General features: G+C 38.0%; 1 protein-coding gene across 7 annotated transcripts in view; it reads left to right on the forward strand.

The window, feature by feature from the left end:
- The window catches only part of MCM8 (minichromosome maintenance 8 homologous recombination repair factor), a 40,772-nt gene that overhangs the window by 12,640 nt on the left and 12,802 nt on the right, over positions 1 to 15,330 (forward strand). For all 7 annotated transcript variants that reach the window (XM_045832571.1, XM_045832573.1, XM_045832570.1 and 4 more), the window contains 6 exons: positions 660 to 811; positions 1,040 to 1,235; positions 4,317 to 4,347; positions 4,879 to 5,019; positions 8,246 to 8,387; positions 14,573 to 14,768. In XM_045832571.1, the coding sequence (XP_045688527.1) occupies positions 660 to 811; positions 1,040 to 1,235; positions 4,317 to 4,347; positions 4,879 to 5,019; positions 8,246 to 8,387; positions 14,573 to 14,768 (858 nt within the window). The remainder of the gene's footprint in view (positions 1 to 659; positions 812 to 1,039; positions 1,236 to 4,316; positions 4,348 to 4,878; positions 5,020 to 8,245; positions 8,388 to 14,572; positions 14,769 to 15,330) is intronic.

Raw genomic sequence — 15,330 nt, forward strand, 5'->3', positions numbered from 1 at the left:
CAGCAGAAAGAAAATGGGCTTAAATATTATAACTGGATTTTTCCCACTTTTTAAAAGAATATCTTTGTCAATTACAGTTGACATACAATATTATATTCATTTCAGGTGTACAACATAGTGATTGGACGCTTAGATACCTTACAAAGTGCTTACCCCAATAAGTCTAGCACTTATCCAACACCAGTATTTTCATTGGATTTGAACAGTTATCTTCTGATATTAGGAAATCACACCTAGGGGTATAAAACTTTGGTTCCCACTTTTCTGTATCTTTTTCCTGTATATATTCTGGACATCATTGTGTTTTGCCCATCAAATGGGAATCCAAAACTTTCCCATTTGCTGTTTTCTAAGATTTCAGTATCTTATTTGTTAATGACACCTCTGCAAATCCCTAAATCTTGCCTTTAGTGACTGTAATTTTGGTGGACATTTGGGAGGGAGGGTGACAAATGCACATACTCATCTTGCATTCCCATCCTTAACTGCAGACTGCTGAAGTAATTTTAGATACTACATTGAACTTCTCAAAATAACTTTTAAAAAAATAATTGACCCTTTATCTAGCTCAACACTATATGGACCCTGAATAGTTAATATGTAAAAGAAATAACCCAGAGTCAATATGTGTACTCACTGAAAATTGCTGACCTTTTTAGAATCCAGGAGCTGATGTCTGATGATCAACGAGAAGCAGGTCGGATTCCACGAACAATAGAATGTGAGCTTGTTCACGATCTTGTGGATAGCTGCGTTCCAGGAGACACGGTGACTATAACTGGAGTGGTCAAAGTCTCAAACGCCGAAGAAGGTGTGGTGTGATTCTTCTCTCAGTAATTTGTCAGCATTTATCTTTTCCAAAGCTACTTCTGAATCTCCATTAATTAAGGGAGTTCCTTGTTTCTTACATAGGTGACACTTTCCTTCTGAAATAAAGTTTTATTTGTAGCTCATTGTGCCTTTCTTGTACATTCTACTTGAATCTTTGTAGGGAAAATGAAAATATCAATTATTACATTTCATCCTTTGAAATTTACAGGTTCTCGAAATAAGAATGACAAGTGTATGTTCCTTTTGTACATTGAAGCAAATTCTGTTAGCAATAGCAAAGGACAGAAATCAAAGGCTTCTGAGGATGAGTGTAAGCACGGAACAGTGCTAGAGTTCTCACTTAAAGAACTTTATGCCATCCAAGAGATTCAAGCTGAGGAAAACCTGTTCAAACTCATTGTCAAGTATGTATGGTGTTATCTGCAATTTTATTATGTATTTGTTTGTTGGGGTGTTCTTGGCTACATGTAACACAAAACTAGTCAAAATTGTTACAAACTAGTGTTCATAGGCCAAATCAAGTTAACTGCTCAATTTTGTTTGACCCAGGAGCTAAGAATGATTTTTACATTTTTTAATGGCTGATAAAGAATCAAAAAGGAAGGATATCTCATAATATGTAAAGTTATATGAAATTCAAGTTTTGCAGCCCATAAATAAACTTTTATTGGAATACAGCCATACTCATTCAAAAGAGTTCAGGGTTGAGACAGAACAAATGGTTTGCTCACTGTAAGAGGACCAGACAGTAAGATAATTGCTTACTGTCTGGTCCTCTACAGAAGAGTTTGCTGATCTCCAGTTTAAGCACTAAAGAAAATGTACTCACAAGTTCCTCAGCAGAAGAGTGATGAGACAGTGAATTCCAGAGTTATTTCAGTTAGTTGTACGTAGGTTTTGTGGGGTTTTTTACCTTTTAAAAACTAAGAGATTCACATAGAAATTACTTACATTCGGCATCTTTTATTTTCTTGTTATTGCCATGCAGTAGAGAAGAAGCAAAGTAGAGGCATTTTTACATTAGCAGTTAAGAGCTCTCTTTTTTTTTAATTTTAAAGATTTTATTTATTTTGTAGAGAGGGGAAGGAAGGGAGAAAGAGAGAAATATCAATGTGTGGTTGTCTCTCCTGTGCCCCCTACTGGGGATCTCGCCCGCAACCCAGGGCTGTGCCCTGACTGGGAATCAAATCGGAGACCCTTTGATTCGCAGGCCAGGACTCAACCACTGAGCCACACCAGGAAGGGCAAGAGCTCTTTTTTGGAGATAAACCTAAATCAGAATCTTGCTTCAGCCACTTAATTTCTAGTCTGATCTGGAGCATGTTACCTCATTTCTTCTTCAATTTTATCTTAAAATGGAAATAATAATACTCGTCTCAGAAGGATGTTCTGAAGATTAAATGAGATTTTGTTAGTTAACATAATTAACAGTGCTGTTATTCTGTTACTTTTTGGACATTTCTTTGGATAATTTTGAATAGGGGAAAATGAGACTGAATAATACGGATGTCTAAGAGAGATAAAGGACTGAGGTTTGAAATGCATTGTAATAGAAAACTGATCTAGGCTTTGGGCACTAGGAGAAATTGACACTTTTTCTTTCTGCCTTTAATATGGTAATTTCACCAACTAAGAAGAGTATGGAATTCCTCAGGGGTTCTTTGTTCTTAAATTCCCAGAGACCCCCTCTGAATAGACAGCCATCCCAACCACCCTGGGAGAGAGAATGCTGAGGCTGGGTGAGGGCGAGAAGTGATGGTGTGGTGAGCGGTCTGTAACAGGATCTGAGGAGCTGCCTGCTTGGGGATCACCTCTTTGACTGACTGGTTTCTCTCAGCAGTTATAAGTAAAAATGAACATATGTAGTGGTCCTCATGCAATCCTTACAGGAGATAAGTTAGAATGAAAAACTAGGGTTTTCTTCCCATGGTTTGCTTTTGCCTTTTAGTTCTAAGTTTGTGATTTCAACACCAAAACTAGATTTTTTTTGTTAATCTTGCAGGGGTCGGCAAACTAGGCAGAGAGTGCTTATTTTTGTATGTAAAGTTTTATTGGAACATAGCCCCACCCATTCATTTCCATATTTATTGATCATTGTTTTCAGATAAGTATTCTGACCAAGATAGTAGAACTGAAAATATTTATTTTCTGGCCCTTTAAGAGAAAGTTTGTTGACCCTCAGCAGATGAACAAATGGAGGACCATGAAAGGAATATGGAAAAGACAGTGGAAGGTCATGTTTTAGTTTAAGTTCCTTTAGAAGCAATGATATGATTTGAGAAGTGTAGTTTATTTGGGACTTGATCCCCATATATACTGGTAGGGGGATGGGGAAGGGAGACAGAAAGGGTAGCAGTCAGTGTGTGGTTCCTTAATGAACAGGTTACTCCTAGCATCCAGGTGTCAATCCTCCTGAGGACTTTGGGACACTAAAACTGTGTAGAACTCAGTATTTTTTCAACCAAGGACCTGGGTTTGGGGCTGCTCCTGGGAATGTTGTATAACTCAGCATTTCTAGCCTGACCAGCGTGTCTGTGGCCATAGGTCATAAAAAGCCCTTCAACAGACAGGTGCAGGTTCGAGGTGGGAAGCCAGCAGCTATTTTGCAGGAGCATGCTGGATGGTGAGTACCAAGGGAATATGGCAGGAGACCAATATCCGTGTTTGTATGTGTTGAAAGGGGTAATGATTCACAATTTTACTCTTGAGCGTATCTCTTCTTCCCTGTCTATTTTTTAGTTCCTTGTTTGTACAATAAATAAATGTAAATGTACTTCTTTACATTCATATGTGGTCTTTCTTATTCTGATCCTTTGACTTGAACTGAAGAAAATGAAATGTTATCCTATCTTAAGACATTCGTACAGCCCACAGTTTTACTCTTTTGTCTCCTTTCAGTGGCTTGGCTGCATAAGTCTAAAGATGTCTATTCATGTAAAATACAATATAATTTATATCCTAAACTGGAAGACCATGATTATGGTGCATTTTAAAGGCTAGTAACATAAAATGATCAACAGTATATTTGGTTACTTTAAAATACCAAGTATTCTATCTCCTTTACTCTGGCACACCTTTTAAGCATTCTTCCTTTTATAGATTAACCAAGAATTTTGAGAAATTCATTTAATATTGCAATAAAATTTATTGAGTTGTTTGATGGGTATAAATTATTTATTTTTCTTTTTTGGATGCAATATAAATCAAATTAAGCAAACTTTAAAGTAGATCTTCTAAGACAGGGGTGTCAAACTCATTTTCACCAGGGGCCACATCAGCCTCACGGTTGCCTTCAAAGGGCCAAAATAATTTTAGGACTGTGTAAATGTAACTACTCCTTAACTGTTAAGGAGTTGAAGTTACATTTGGCCCTTTGAAGGCAACTGCAAGGCTGATGTGGCCCCTGGTGAAAATGAATTTGACACCCCTGCTCTAATAGATCAATGAAGTAGAAGTGAGAATTTATGCTGTATTCTGTTTTTCAGCTCACTTTGCCCTGTCATTTTTGGCCATGAAGTAAGTATTTTCTTCATCTTTGCTCAAAATATATAAAGTTGGCAAAAACAAAACATAAAGACTTTATAAAAAATAGCTAATTTCTGTTGGCCACTTAATTGTACATATTTTAATATGAGTCATTATTCTCTATGAAGGAATGATGTAACAGGCAAACTACAGCCCCTTGTAGGAGAAAACTGCTTACCAATTAGAGTTAATAGAAATAGACTTCTAAACTGACTCTGGGCATAAAACGTTAAAGCAGAAACTAACAAATATTTCTTAGTTTTATGTAGAAAGGATTAATGCCTTGCAAGGTAGCTCTTCACTTAGCAAGTTTGAAGATACTGCTCTGATTTTATGTGCTTTCTAGTTTTTGCTTTTTAATCATTTACCTTATAGTAGTGTATATGATTAGACTTGCTTTTCTTAGGAAAAAGTTCAGTCATGCTTTAAAAGACAAATAAATATTGTAAGTATAAAAGGAGCAGCATCCTGTTTGCTAGTCATCTTTATGTTTTTCTCACTTTTCCTTCTTTCACACTTGAGCTTGTTAAAGCAGGTTTGGCATTAGCACTGTTTGGAGGAAGCCAGAAATATGCAGATGACAAAAACAGAATTCCCATTCGGGGAGACCCGCATGTCCTTGTTGTTGGAGATCCAGGCTTGGGAAAGAGTCAGATGCTACAGGTAGGAAATAATCACTTAGTATTTGACCTTTTGCTTATCAAACACATGAATAATTTATAAATGAATTTGCTCAAAGCATGTAGTGTTTGTGTTCTAAAGGATATAGTTTGTCTGGTGGTGTAAGTGAATTGGGGTTTGTGTGAGTAATACACAACTTGTATCTGACCATCTTTTCAAACTGAGCCAGTCCTCTGTTGCACAGGTTGCATAGGTATGTTGGTCTATTGAGACATCAGCTGTGTGAAACATAAGCCATTTCCCTAACCCCTTTGTTTTGTACCCGGCATTGCTTTGCTAGTCTTTATTACAGCCTCACCTGTGGACATAATAGCTTAAGAAAGTAAAGCGGAGTCACCCACTATCTCTTCACACAGCTACATAAACAGTGTATTGGGCTTTAAGAATAATCAGCCCTGGCTGGCGTAGCTCAGTGGATTGAGCGCGGGCTGCGAACCAAAGTGTCGCAGGTTCGATTTCCAGTCAGGGTACATGCCTGGGTTGCAGGCCATGACCCCCAGCAACCGCACATTGATGTTTCTCTCTATCTCCCTCCCTTCCCTCTCTAAAAATAAATAAATAAAATCTAAAAAAAAAGAATAATCAGATAAAGGGTAAGAGCTCTGTTGGAATACATTTCAACTGCTTCTGAATCCAAAGCAAGGCAGCTTCTGTGACCAGTCTGTTGCTGGTCCCCAAGAAATTTCTGCCTCTGCCAATCAGAGTCTAGTGGTCCTCCCTTCAAGGGCTTATCATGACCCTAGAAGTTACTGCTTGGTGGAATGCTTGTGGTTTCCTTGGAGGGACACCTGGTAAGCCAGCCATAATGTCATTTCTAAGAATGTCCCTGTTCTGCATTTATACTCCATGCCTTGTGTGGAAAAATGTGACTAGACCAGAGGCTCCCTTGCACTTTGGTAAATTTTAGTCCTTTGACTACTGAACCTTTGTCCAGGGATTGGGAACCCTGGCTACACATTAGAATCACATTTGGAGCTCTTTGGAAATACGGTGGCCTGCCCTAGGCCAGTTGAGTTAAGAGTCCCTTGGTAGCCCTGGCTGATGTAGCTCAGTGGATTGAGCACGGGCTGCGAACCAAAGTGTCGCAGGTTCGATTCCCAGTCAGGGTACATGCCTGGGTTGTAGGCCATGACCCCCAGCAACTGCACATTGATGTTTCTCTCGCTCTTTCTCCCTTCCCTCTCTAAAAATAAAAATAAAATAAAATCTTTAAAAAGAAAAAAACCTTAGGAAGCAAGAATATATTTTTTTTAAAAAAGAGTCCCTGGGTTAGAGTCCTATCATCTGTACGTGTGTAACCCTCCACAAATGATTCTGATGTGCAGCTAGGATTGAGAATGGCTTTGATCTGGTTGTACAATAAACCCACTGTCCTTCACGTCAGATGATTCTTTGTTTCTTTACGGCTCAGTCATTGTTAAACCAGTCATTTTAATTTTTAATCTGACATCCATGTTTCCATATTTTGTTCCTTTTGACTAACTGGGCCTAAATTTAAAAAAAAAAAAAATTCTGCACTGAGCCCTTGGCAGCCTGGCCTAGAGTACCTAGCCAGAATATGGATTTGAAAGGGACAAATGGCACAAGGGGGTTTAAGTCGTTACACTTTCTTTTCCATCTTTTATAGCATTGTGTGTGTGCTACACAGAATTTTGAATTAGCATATTATATGTGGAAGCCTGGTTTAACCTCCACAGTGTCTGATCATCTCTATAAATCATTTAATTTCTACATTTTGTTTATAGTATATAAAGTATCACTTTTCTCTTCTTTTTTATTTACAAAATATGTCTTGGCAGATAATGTTTCCAAAATACATTAAATGGCACTTAAAATATTTTAATACCAAGAAATGACATTGGCAGTTTTTCATGTTTTTTAGACCTGGGAATAATGCCTTGAAAACCCTGGCTCATCCTGGCCAGTGGAGTGTTGTCCTGTAACTGAAAGGTTGTAGTTTTGATTCCCGGTCAGAGTACCTACCTAGGTTGCAAGTTTGATTCCCCTGTCTTGGCACATGCAATGTCCAGTCCAGGCATGTATGGGAGGCAACCAATTGATGCTTCTCTCTTGCATCAATGTTTCTCTCTCTCCCTCCTCTCTCTCTAAAAGCAGTGAAAAAATGATGTCCTTGGGTGAGAGTAAGGAAGAAACCCCTGAAAACAAAACAAAAAAACACTGGCTCAATTTAAAAATAGAAGTTGTAATATTAGTGGACATTAAGTGTTGTAAATAATGGAGGGTACTATGTATAAATCTGCTAGTCCCACTAAGCCAGGGTTTTTAAAAGTCAGGCTAACACTAATAGTTATGAGTCAGTTTACTTTGTATTTTCAGTCTCCTTTTGTTCTGACCATTTAGTAAACTGTTGTACTCTAAGACTAACAAACAAGGAATTACAAGTAACAAAAATAATTATAGCTACCGCTTATAAGTCAGGCACCATAGGGCCCCTTGGGTCGTTCACGGCACAAGTCCAGATCACACTGGCATAATAACACTGTGGGCGCTGTCTCCTGAAGTTGTGCAGTACATAGCCATGTACAGTGGCCTTGCACTGGGCACTTACTGTGTGCCAGGTACCAGGTGAAGTGCCTTCCATCCGTGATCTCATTTATTCCTCAGGACGTTATGTGATAAAACATAAGGAAGCTGAAGCCCAGAGAGGTCTGAGAGCCACATAGCCAGTACATGGTAGAGCCAGGATTAAAGCAGGCCTGCCTGACTAGAGGTCCTTGTTTTTAACTGTTGTGCTAGTTGATGACTCCTTTGATATGCCGTAGATGATTTACTGAGAAGGCAAGCATCATTGAACCATTTTATTACTTGATGTTTAAAGAAACATTAGAGACTTTGAAATTGAAATTGGTACTCACATTTTTGCTGTTTGAACTTGAGCAGGAAGCATAAAATGGAGTTGTGCAGAATATTCTCATGACCACAGACATCAGAGTCAGAGTGCCTGGGTCTGATGGAATCCTGACTTCACACCTTTGTAGCTGTGTGAGCTACTCACTCTCCGCAGGCATGGGTTCCTGCGTCAGTACATGGGGGTGTAGTAATACCTCCTTCTTACCAGGATGGTGAAAATTGTAGGCTAAAGCTCTTAGAAGACTACCTGGCATATAGCTAAGATTTGTGAGCAATTGCTATTAGCTATTATTTCCCTTTGCTTTGGGTGATTCTCTTAAATTTTTTGTTTCCTCAGGCAGTATGCAGTGTTGCTCCACGTGGTGTGTATGTTTGTGGTAACACCACAACCACCTCTGGTTTGACTGTAACTCTCTCAAAGGATAGCTCCTCAGGAGATTTTGCTTTGGAAGCTGGTGCCCTGGTACTTGGTGATCAAGGTAAGAGACCAAAGATGATGATGATAATTCTGGGCTTTTCAAAAATGTCTTTTCCTTTTCAGTCAATTTCTTTATATCCTGTTCAAGAGGCATTTGGACAGCACTGTCTCAACCAGTGAGTTGAGAATGAATGCCAGAAAAATTAACTAGAAATACAGTACTATCTTTTTTATTTATATCAATACTACAGAACTGGAACTGGTACATAATGTCATTCATATTCAGAATCTTGTAGCAGATACACTTATATGTAAAAATTAAAAAGTCAGGTTAAAGAGGTATAGCTCCCAGCACTCCCCATTTCATAACACCCATCACATCCGTGGTTTGTTTCAAGGCTTGTTTTAAGCTGTACAGGGTTGGGTAGGATTGGGTATCTTGACTACCACATTCCTATTGCCTCATACACAGGTGCACAATAAAGCATTGTTGAATGCATTACTATTAGCTCAGAGTAGTTCTGGATGCCTTGGAACTAAAAAAAGGTGAGTGTTATCCTTTGCTCTCAGAGGACTTGCAATAAGAGTTTAGAGCTGTTACCTTAAAATCGGAAGTTTTGCTGTATTTTAACCCATCTCATTAGGGTGTTTTGTTAGTTTGTGTTTTCAGTTTTTGATTGATAATTTATAACAAACCCAGTTAGTTAGAGGGCTCAGCATGAACAAATCTTCAACAAGCTTTGTTACCTAAATTTTTGTGATACTTTAACCCTGTTGGGAAAACTTGTTCCTATGCATTTGTCAGGCTGTGCCCAGATTCCAGTTCATCTAAAGTCATTCGTCCCTTCCAGTTTGCCAGTTACCTCCACATTTCTGAGGCTAGTACCCATGCCGTGTCTGACAGAGCTGGTCACCGCCCTCTCCATGACTTTGTTTCCAGGACTCTGCACTCCTCTAGTTTTCTTCCTACTTCATCCACCTCTCCTTCTCGGTCTTGACTTGTTGTTCATCTCTCCAGCCTCTTAACTGGTTGGCACCTCAGAGTGCTTGGTTTTTGTTCTGTTTTTCTTCTTGGTCTGTATTCACCTTCTCGATGATCTTAGTCTCATAACCTTACTTACCTATATGCTGAAAATTTCCAAATTTATATTTCTTTGCCTCTGAATTCCAGGCACATACTTCTTATTGTCTATGCAGTATCTCTACAACTCTCTCATCTTAACATGTCCAAAACTAAAATCCTGATCTTTCTCTGCAATTATATTCTTTTTATAATCTTTTGCAATTTAGTAAATGACAGTTCTATTCTATTTGCTCAAGTCACAAAATGTAGAGTCATCCTCAACTTTTTCTCATGCCCCACATCCAAGTCTGTCAGCAAATCTTTTTGGTTCTACATTGCAAATTCAGTCAATCTGTGAATAACATGGTTTGAACTGCATGAGTCCACTTATATGTGGATTTTTTTCTTTTCTGTTTAAAATATTTTATTGTTTATGCTATTACAATTGTCTCAATTTTCCCTCTTTGCCCCCCTCTACCAGCCATATGTTTTTTCAATAAATACATAACAGTACTGTAAATGTTTTTTTTCTAACTTTATTGTAAGAATACAGTATATAATACATATTACACACAAAAGATGTTAATCAACTATTTACGTTATTCATTAGGTCAACAGTAGGCTATTAGCAGTTAAATTTGGGGGCAGTCAAAAGGTATATGTGGATTTCTGACTGACATGGGGGTCCAGCACCCTTATCCCTGTGTTCAGGGGTGAAGTATATATCCAGTGTCCGACCTTTTCTCTGCTGCTGCTACCCTGATCTCTCACATGGACTATTACTCTGATCTCCTCTTGGGGTGCCTGTGACTACCCTTGCCCTTCCTGTTCTTAACAAGGAAGAGCAATCCCATTGAAACTTAAATCATTTTCTTCTTCTATTCAAATCCATCCAGTGGCTCCCTGTCTAGTGAAAGTCCAAGTATTGATAGTAACAGGGCCATTCCCATTCAGGCCTTTCATCACTTCTTCTGCCTCATTACCTTCTACTTTCCTCTATTTCCTCTTCTCCAGCCACAGTGGCCTCCTTGCTCTCATCACGACCATCATCAGTGCACCAAGCACATTACAGTCTTGCATCAGGAACTTTGTTTTTGCTCCTCTTTGCATGGAATGTTCTTACCCCAGATTTATCTGCAAGGCTTGTTCCCTTTCCTCTCCCAAATTTTTGCTCAAATGTTGCCACCTCAACAAGGCCTTCCCTATAAACGATATTTTAAATTATAACCCCCATCCCCATAGCAGATGTTATTTTCCTTACTCTACTCTACCTTTTCTTTCTATAGCACTTAGTACCTTCTAATATACTATATGGTTTACTTTTTAATAGTCTGCCCGTCTGCACCAAGTAGAATGTAAACCTCATGGGGCAGCTATATCCCACATGACTAGAACAGAGTACAGATTTGATCAATATTTGCTCATTGGAAGTGATAGTATGTTTATTCAGTTACCAGGTGAAGAAAATAATAAATAAGAGGATACTCATTATGAAACTGCCAAACTTTTCATTAATTAGAAGTTGTAGGTGATGTGGGATTTGGCTATACAGATAGCCAATGGGATTTAAGACATGGAGTGTTAAGAGCCTACTGCCTTTTCTTCCAAATATAGATAGATAAGCCAACACTATGCTGGTAAAAGTTGCACTGTTAAAATACAAAGGAATGTTAGCAGAGCTAGGGTCCTAAAAACAAATACAGGGTCCTGCTAACACCTTTACTGAACACTTACAGGGAAAAAAAGGAGAAATAGGGCTGTTTTATATTTCCTTTCTTCAGTATCTGATGAAATTACCAAAAAATAGTTTTTTAAAAAAGCAACAAGATTTATCAATTGTAGGCAAAGAAAAGAAAGTTTAAAATTTTCAAGGTTTAAACTTAATACTTTAAAACCAGGATCAGCAACTTTAGTCCACAGATCAATTTAGTCTTCAGCCTCTTTTAGTATAGTCCATAAGCAAAAAAATTGTTTATATATTTTTAAAGTATTAATAAAGAGCAACCAAAAAACCAAGAATATGTGACAGGCTCATAAAATGTGAAATATTTACATCTGCCCCTGTAGAGAAAAAGTTTACCCATTCCTGCTTTAAAAACTTTGAAAAGTGGCAGTGCAAGTAGCAACTTGACTTTGTTTATACACTGCCCCCACTCCTGAGGAACTGAAACAGTAATCATGAGACTTTCCAGTAATACTGTAAGTTCCAGAGAGAGATGGACTGACCTCTGAGCTGGCATGCTTACTTGCTCATAGAGTGGTTAAGAGAGGTTTAACCACAGCAACACCCTGTGGAGATGACCACCTAACAGGTTGCACATATATTGGGAAAAAGGGAGAAAAATAGTACAAGGTAATAAGGTTTGAGAGTGATTTCCCTGCAATCGCACAGTCACTACCTGGTATTGCTGGGAACTGTACTCTAACCTTCTGACTTTAGAGCCCATGGTTTTCTTTTCAAATTACACTGCCCTAAGAAACCCAATTATGAGACTCCAAAAACCCAGCTCAAAAATCACCTTTTTCTTAAAACCTTTCCAGATTTCCCTTCCCCTTTTAACTTTCTACCATCCCCAGAAAACTCATCTTGTATAATTATGGGTATCTTTTATAGTTGTTGAAGTATACGATCTTAAATATGTATACACTATATTTTGCTGTGTATAATGCACTCCCATGTATAATGAGCACCCACATTTTGGGGCCAAACTTTTAAGAAAAAAAGTGTTTTGTTTTAATTTTTTAATTCAATTATTTATTTATTTATTTATATTTAGATACCTTTTTTGTATTATAAAGGAATTTTAGCATTTATTTTTTAACATACTGTGATATAAGAAATTTTATGTAACCAGTAATTACAAAACACAAGAACAGATATAAGGTATAAGACATTTTATGTACTGGTAACAAATGCATGATATTTACACATCATAGAAGGCCAAGAATGCTCCGTCACTATCAATATCAGAAGTATCGTCTTCAATTTCTATAGTACTGGTGTCTTCTGAAGAGTCACTTTCCTCGTCCCAGTAAATTTCGTCCTCACTTCTATCCATAGCATTGCTGATGCCGCATTTTTTAAACGATTTCACAACCACTTCCTTCTTGACACTGTTCCACGATCTTAGGATCCAGTCACAAACCTGGGCGATCGATGCTTCCTTGATCATGCCTGTAGGTAGTAAATCATTACCAGCTGACTGCATCCAAAATGTCCACTCTCTCTTCATTAGGTCCTTAAAGAGCTTGTTTACTGACACATGAAGAGGTTGTAGTTGGCTAGTTAGTCCACCAGGTATCACAGCAAGTTGGGTTTTTAAGTCCGCTGCAATTGCTTTTGCACTGTGGGTAACATGGGCTTTGAAGTGATCAAGAACAAGCAAGGCTGGTTTTTTAAGTAATCCTCCAGGCCTTTGTGACCAGACTTTGTTAAACCAGATTTTCATGCCTTCTTCATTCATCCATCCCTTTTCATGAACGTGGACAGTAACTCCACCTGGAATCTTTTCCTTTGGAAATGTTTTTCTTTTAAATATGATCATAGGTGGTAGCTTTGTCCCGTCTGCACAGCAGGCTAGAACAACAGTGAAATGTATTTTCTCATGACCACTAGTTTTAACAGCCATGGTCTTTGTTCCTTTGACGTCCACAGTTCTGTTGGATGGCACATCAAATGTGAGTGGGACCTCGTCCATATTGGCGATTTGGGATAGATCAAAGTTGTAAGTTTTTCGAAGATTGATAACATAAGAATGAAATTCCAAAACTTGTTTCTCATATGCTGCTGGAAGTTTCGGGGCAAGTTTCGTTCGTGTTCTCATGCTCAAACCCTCTCTCTTCATAAAGTTAAAGCACCATTTAGGTGTTCCTGAGAAATCATCAATGTTTTTTTCTTGTGCAATCCTTTTACCTTCTTCTTGTATCATCTTGGTTGAAACAGAGATCCCAGTTTGATACTGCTTCAGAATCCAGCTCCTCACCTCCTGCTCCACCTCTGGCCACTTGGGTGGTTTCCCTCTCATTGCCTTCTTCTGTCTTGGCATCTGGAGAAGCTTTTCTTCCTGTTGCCTCCACAGTCTGATGACACTCTCTGTGGGAGGAGGTCCAAAGTGTCTCTCAGCAGCTCTGTTGCCATGCTTTTTAGCATATTTAATAACCTTTAGTTTAAAGCTTGCAGTGTACGAAAACCGTTTTGACATTTTCCCAGAGATTTTCCAGTAATTTCTCCCGCCTATAGCATATGAAAACAAATGTCACACTGTTCACCCAATGGTAATAAAGTTGGTACCAGCTATCTTATCAAGTGGATCACAATCGGAATCGTCTGTCTTACTCTGTGGATGAGAATATGTTGCTCTTTGTTTCATTTTCTTGAATCACTGGTTGAAACTGCTTTCACTGCAACTTTGTTGTAAGTTCAACAAAACCAATGATCATGTTCCAGGGTATTATTTTGCCTACAGATATCATTATTGCTTTCTAGAGTTACACTTTTAATGCATAAGCATAAATAAAAGAATTAAAAACATTTATATGGATACAGAATTAGTACCACCCATGTATAATGTGCATCCTTATTTTTCCTTCAAAAACTTTGAGCAAAAAAGTGCACACTATACACAGCAAAATATGGTATTTTATCTCACCTGTTTGGATTTAAGCCTTTAAGTTTTTTAAGGGTCACTTTCATATGTTCTTAATTTTTGTAAACCTCACAGCATAGTGCTATCCCTGTGGAAAATGTTGAATGAATAAATATCACATGAAAGTTAGTTAAATAAGCTCCTGCTGGTATGGTTCAATTGGTTGGGCGTTGTTCCGCAGACTGAAAGGTCTCCTGTTTGATTTCCAGGCAGGGCACATGCCTAGGTTACATGTTCAGTCCCCAGTTGGGACACATATGGAAGGCAACCAATTGATGTTTCTCTTTCACGCTGACATTTCTCTCCCTCCTGTCACCTCTCTCTAAAATAAAAAATAAAATAAAATTTATTTTAAAAAGTTAAATAAGATTTTATTTGCAATGAAATAATCAGAAATTCTGTATTGTATGAAATGTTATCATTTTAACTGCTGAAAACAATGGAGATACTGTTTATTGTGGAATAATTTCCACTCCATAAGATTTAGAACTTGACCAAAGGACAGTTTTTTTCTGTATTATTTTACTGTGGTTATAGGTATTTGTGGAATAGATGAATTTGATAAAATGGGAAGTCAGCATCAAGCCTTGTTAGAAGCCATGGAACAGCAAAGTATCAGTCTCGCAAAGGCTGGCATGGTTTGTAGCCTCCCTGCAAGAACTTCTATTATTGCAGCTGCAAACCCAGTTGGAGGACATTACAATAAAGCCAAAACAGTTTCTGAGAATTTAAAGTAAGTCTCTTCAAACGTTTATACCTTTACTATACTGAATCCCTGTAAGGCAATACAAAAAAGATAACGAAGGGTATGATGGGTAGTTCATAGACATTACAGGTTTCCAGTAAATGTATAAAATGTGTTTGAACACCAAAAATTAAAACAACGAAGTACTGTTGATATCATCCAGAGGCAAGCATTTTAAATATTAATAATCATTATTGGCAAGGGGGTGGAGAATTTAGCATTTTGAAGGACAAGTTGGCATGTTCATCACTATTATAAATGTACACATTTTGTTCCTGCCAGTTCTCTTAGGAACTGCACTCACAAAAACAGTCACACAGGTGCACAAAAATACGTTTACAGGCTGAGTGTTACAGCATTGTTTATCACTGACAAAGACTGGGAACAACTTAAAATGTTCATCTATAGGGAACTGGTTAAGCTATGTAGTAAGACTGTACAGTGGAAAGGAGCTTTGTAAGTACTGGTAGGAGAACACATCTGTGCTTTACTGTTAAGTGAAAAGAACACATGATATACTCATATATGTGGTATGATCCCACTTTTTCCC

The sequence above is a fragment of the Phyllostomus hastatus genome, unplaced genomic scaffold (assembly GCF_019186645.2).
Source record: "Phyllostomus hastatus isolate PE091 unplaced genomic scaffold, TTU_PhHast_1.1 phas_contig_17, whole genome shotgun sequence".
Classification (NCBI taxonomy): domain Eukaryota; kingdom Metazoa; phylum Chordata; class Mammalia; order Chiroptera; family Phyllostomidae; genus Phyllostomus; species Phyllostomus hastatus.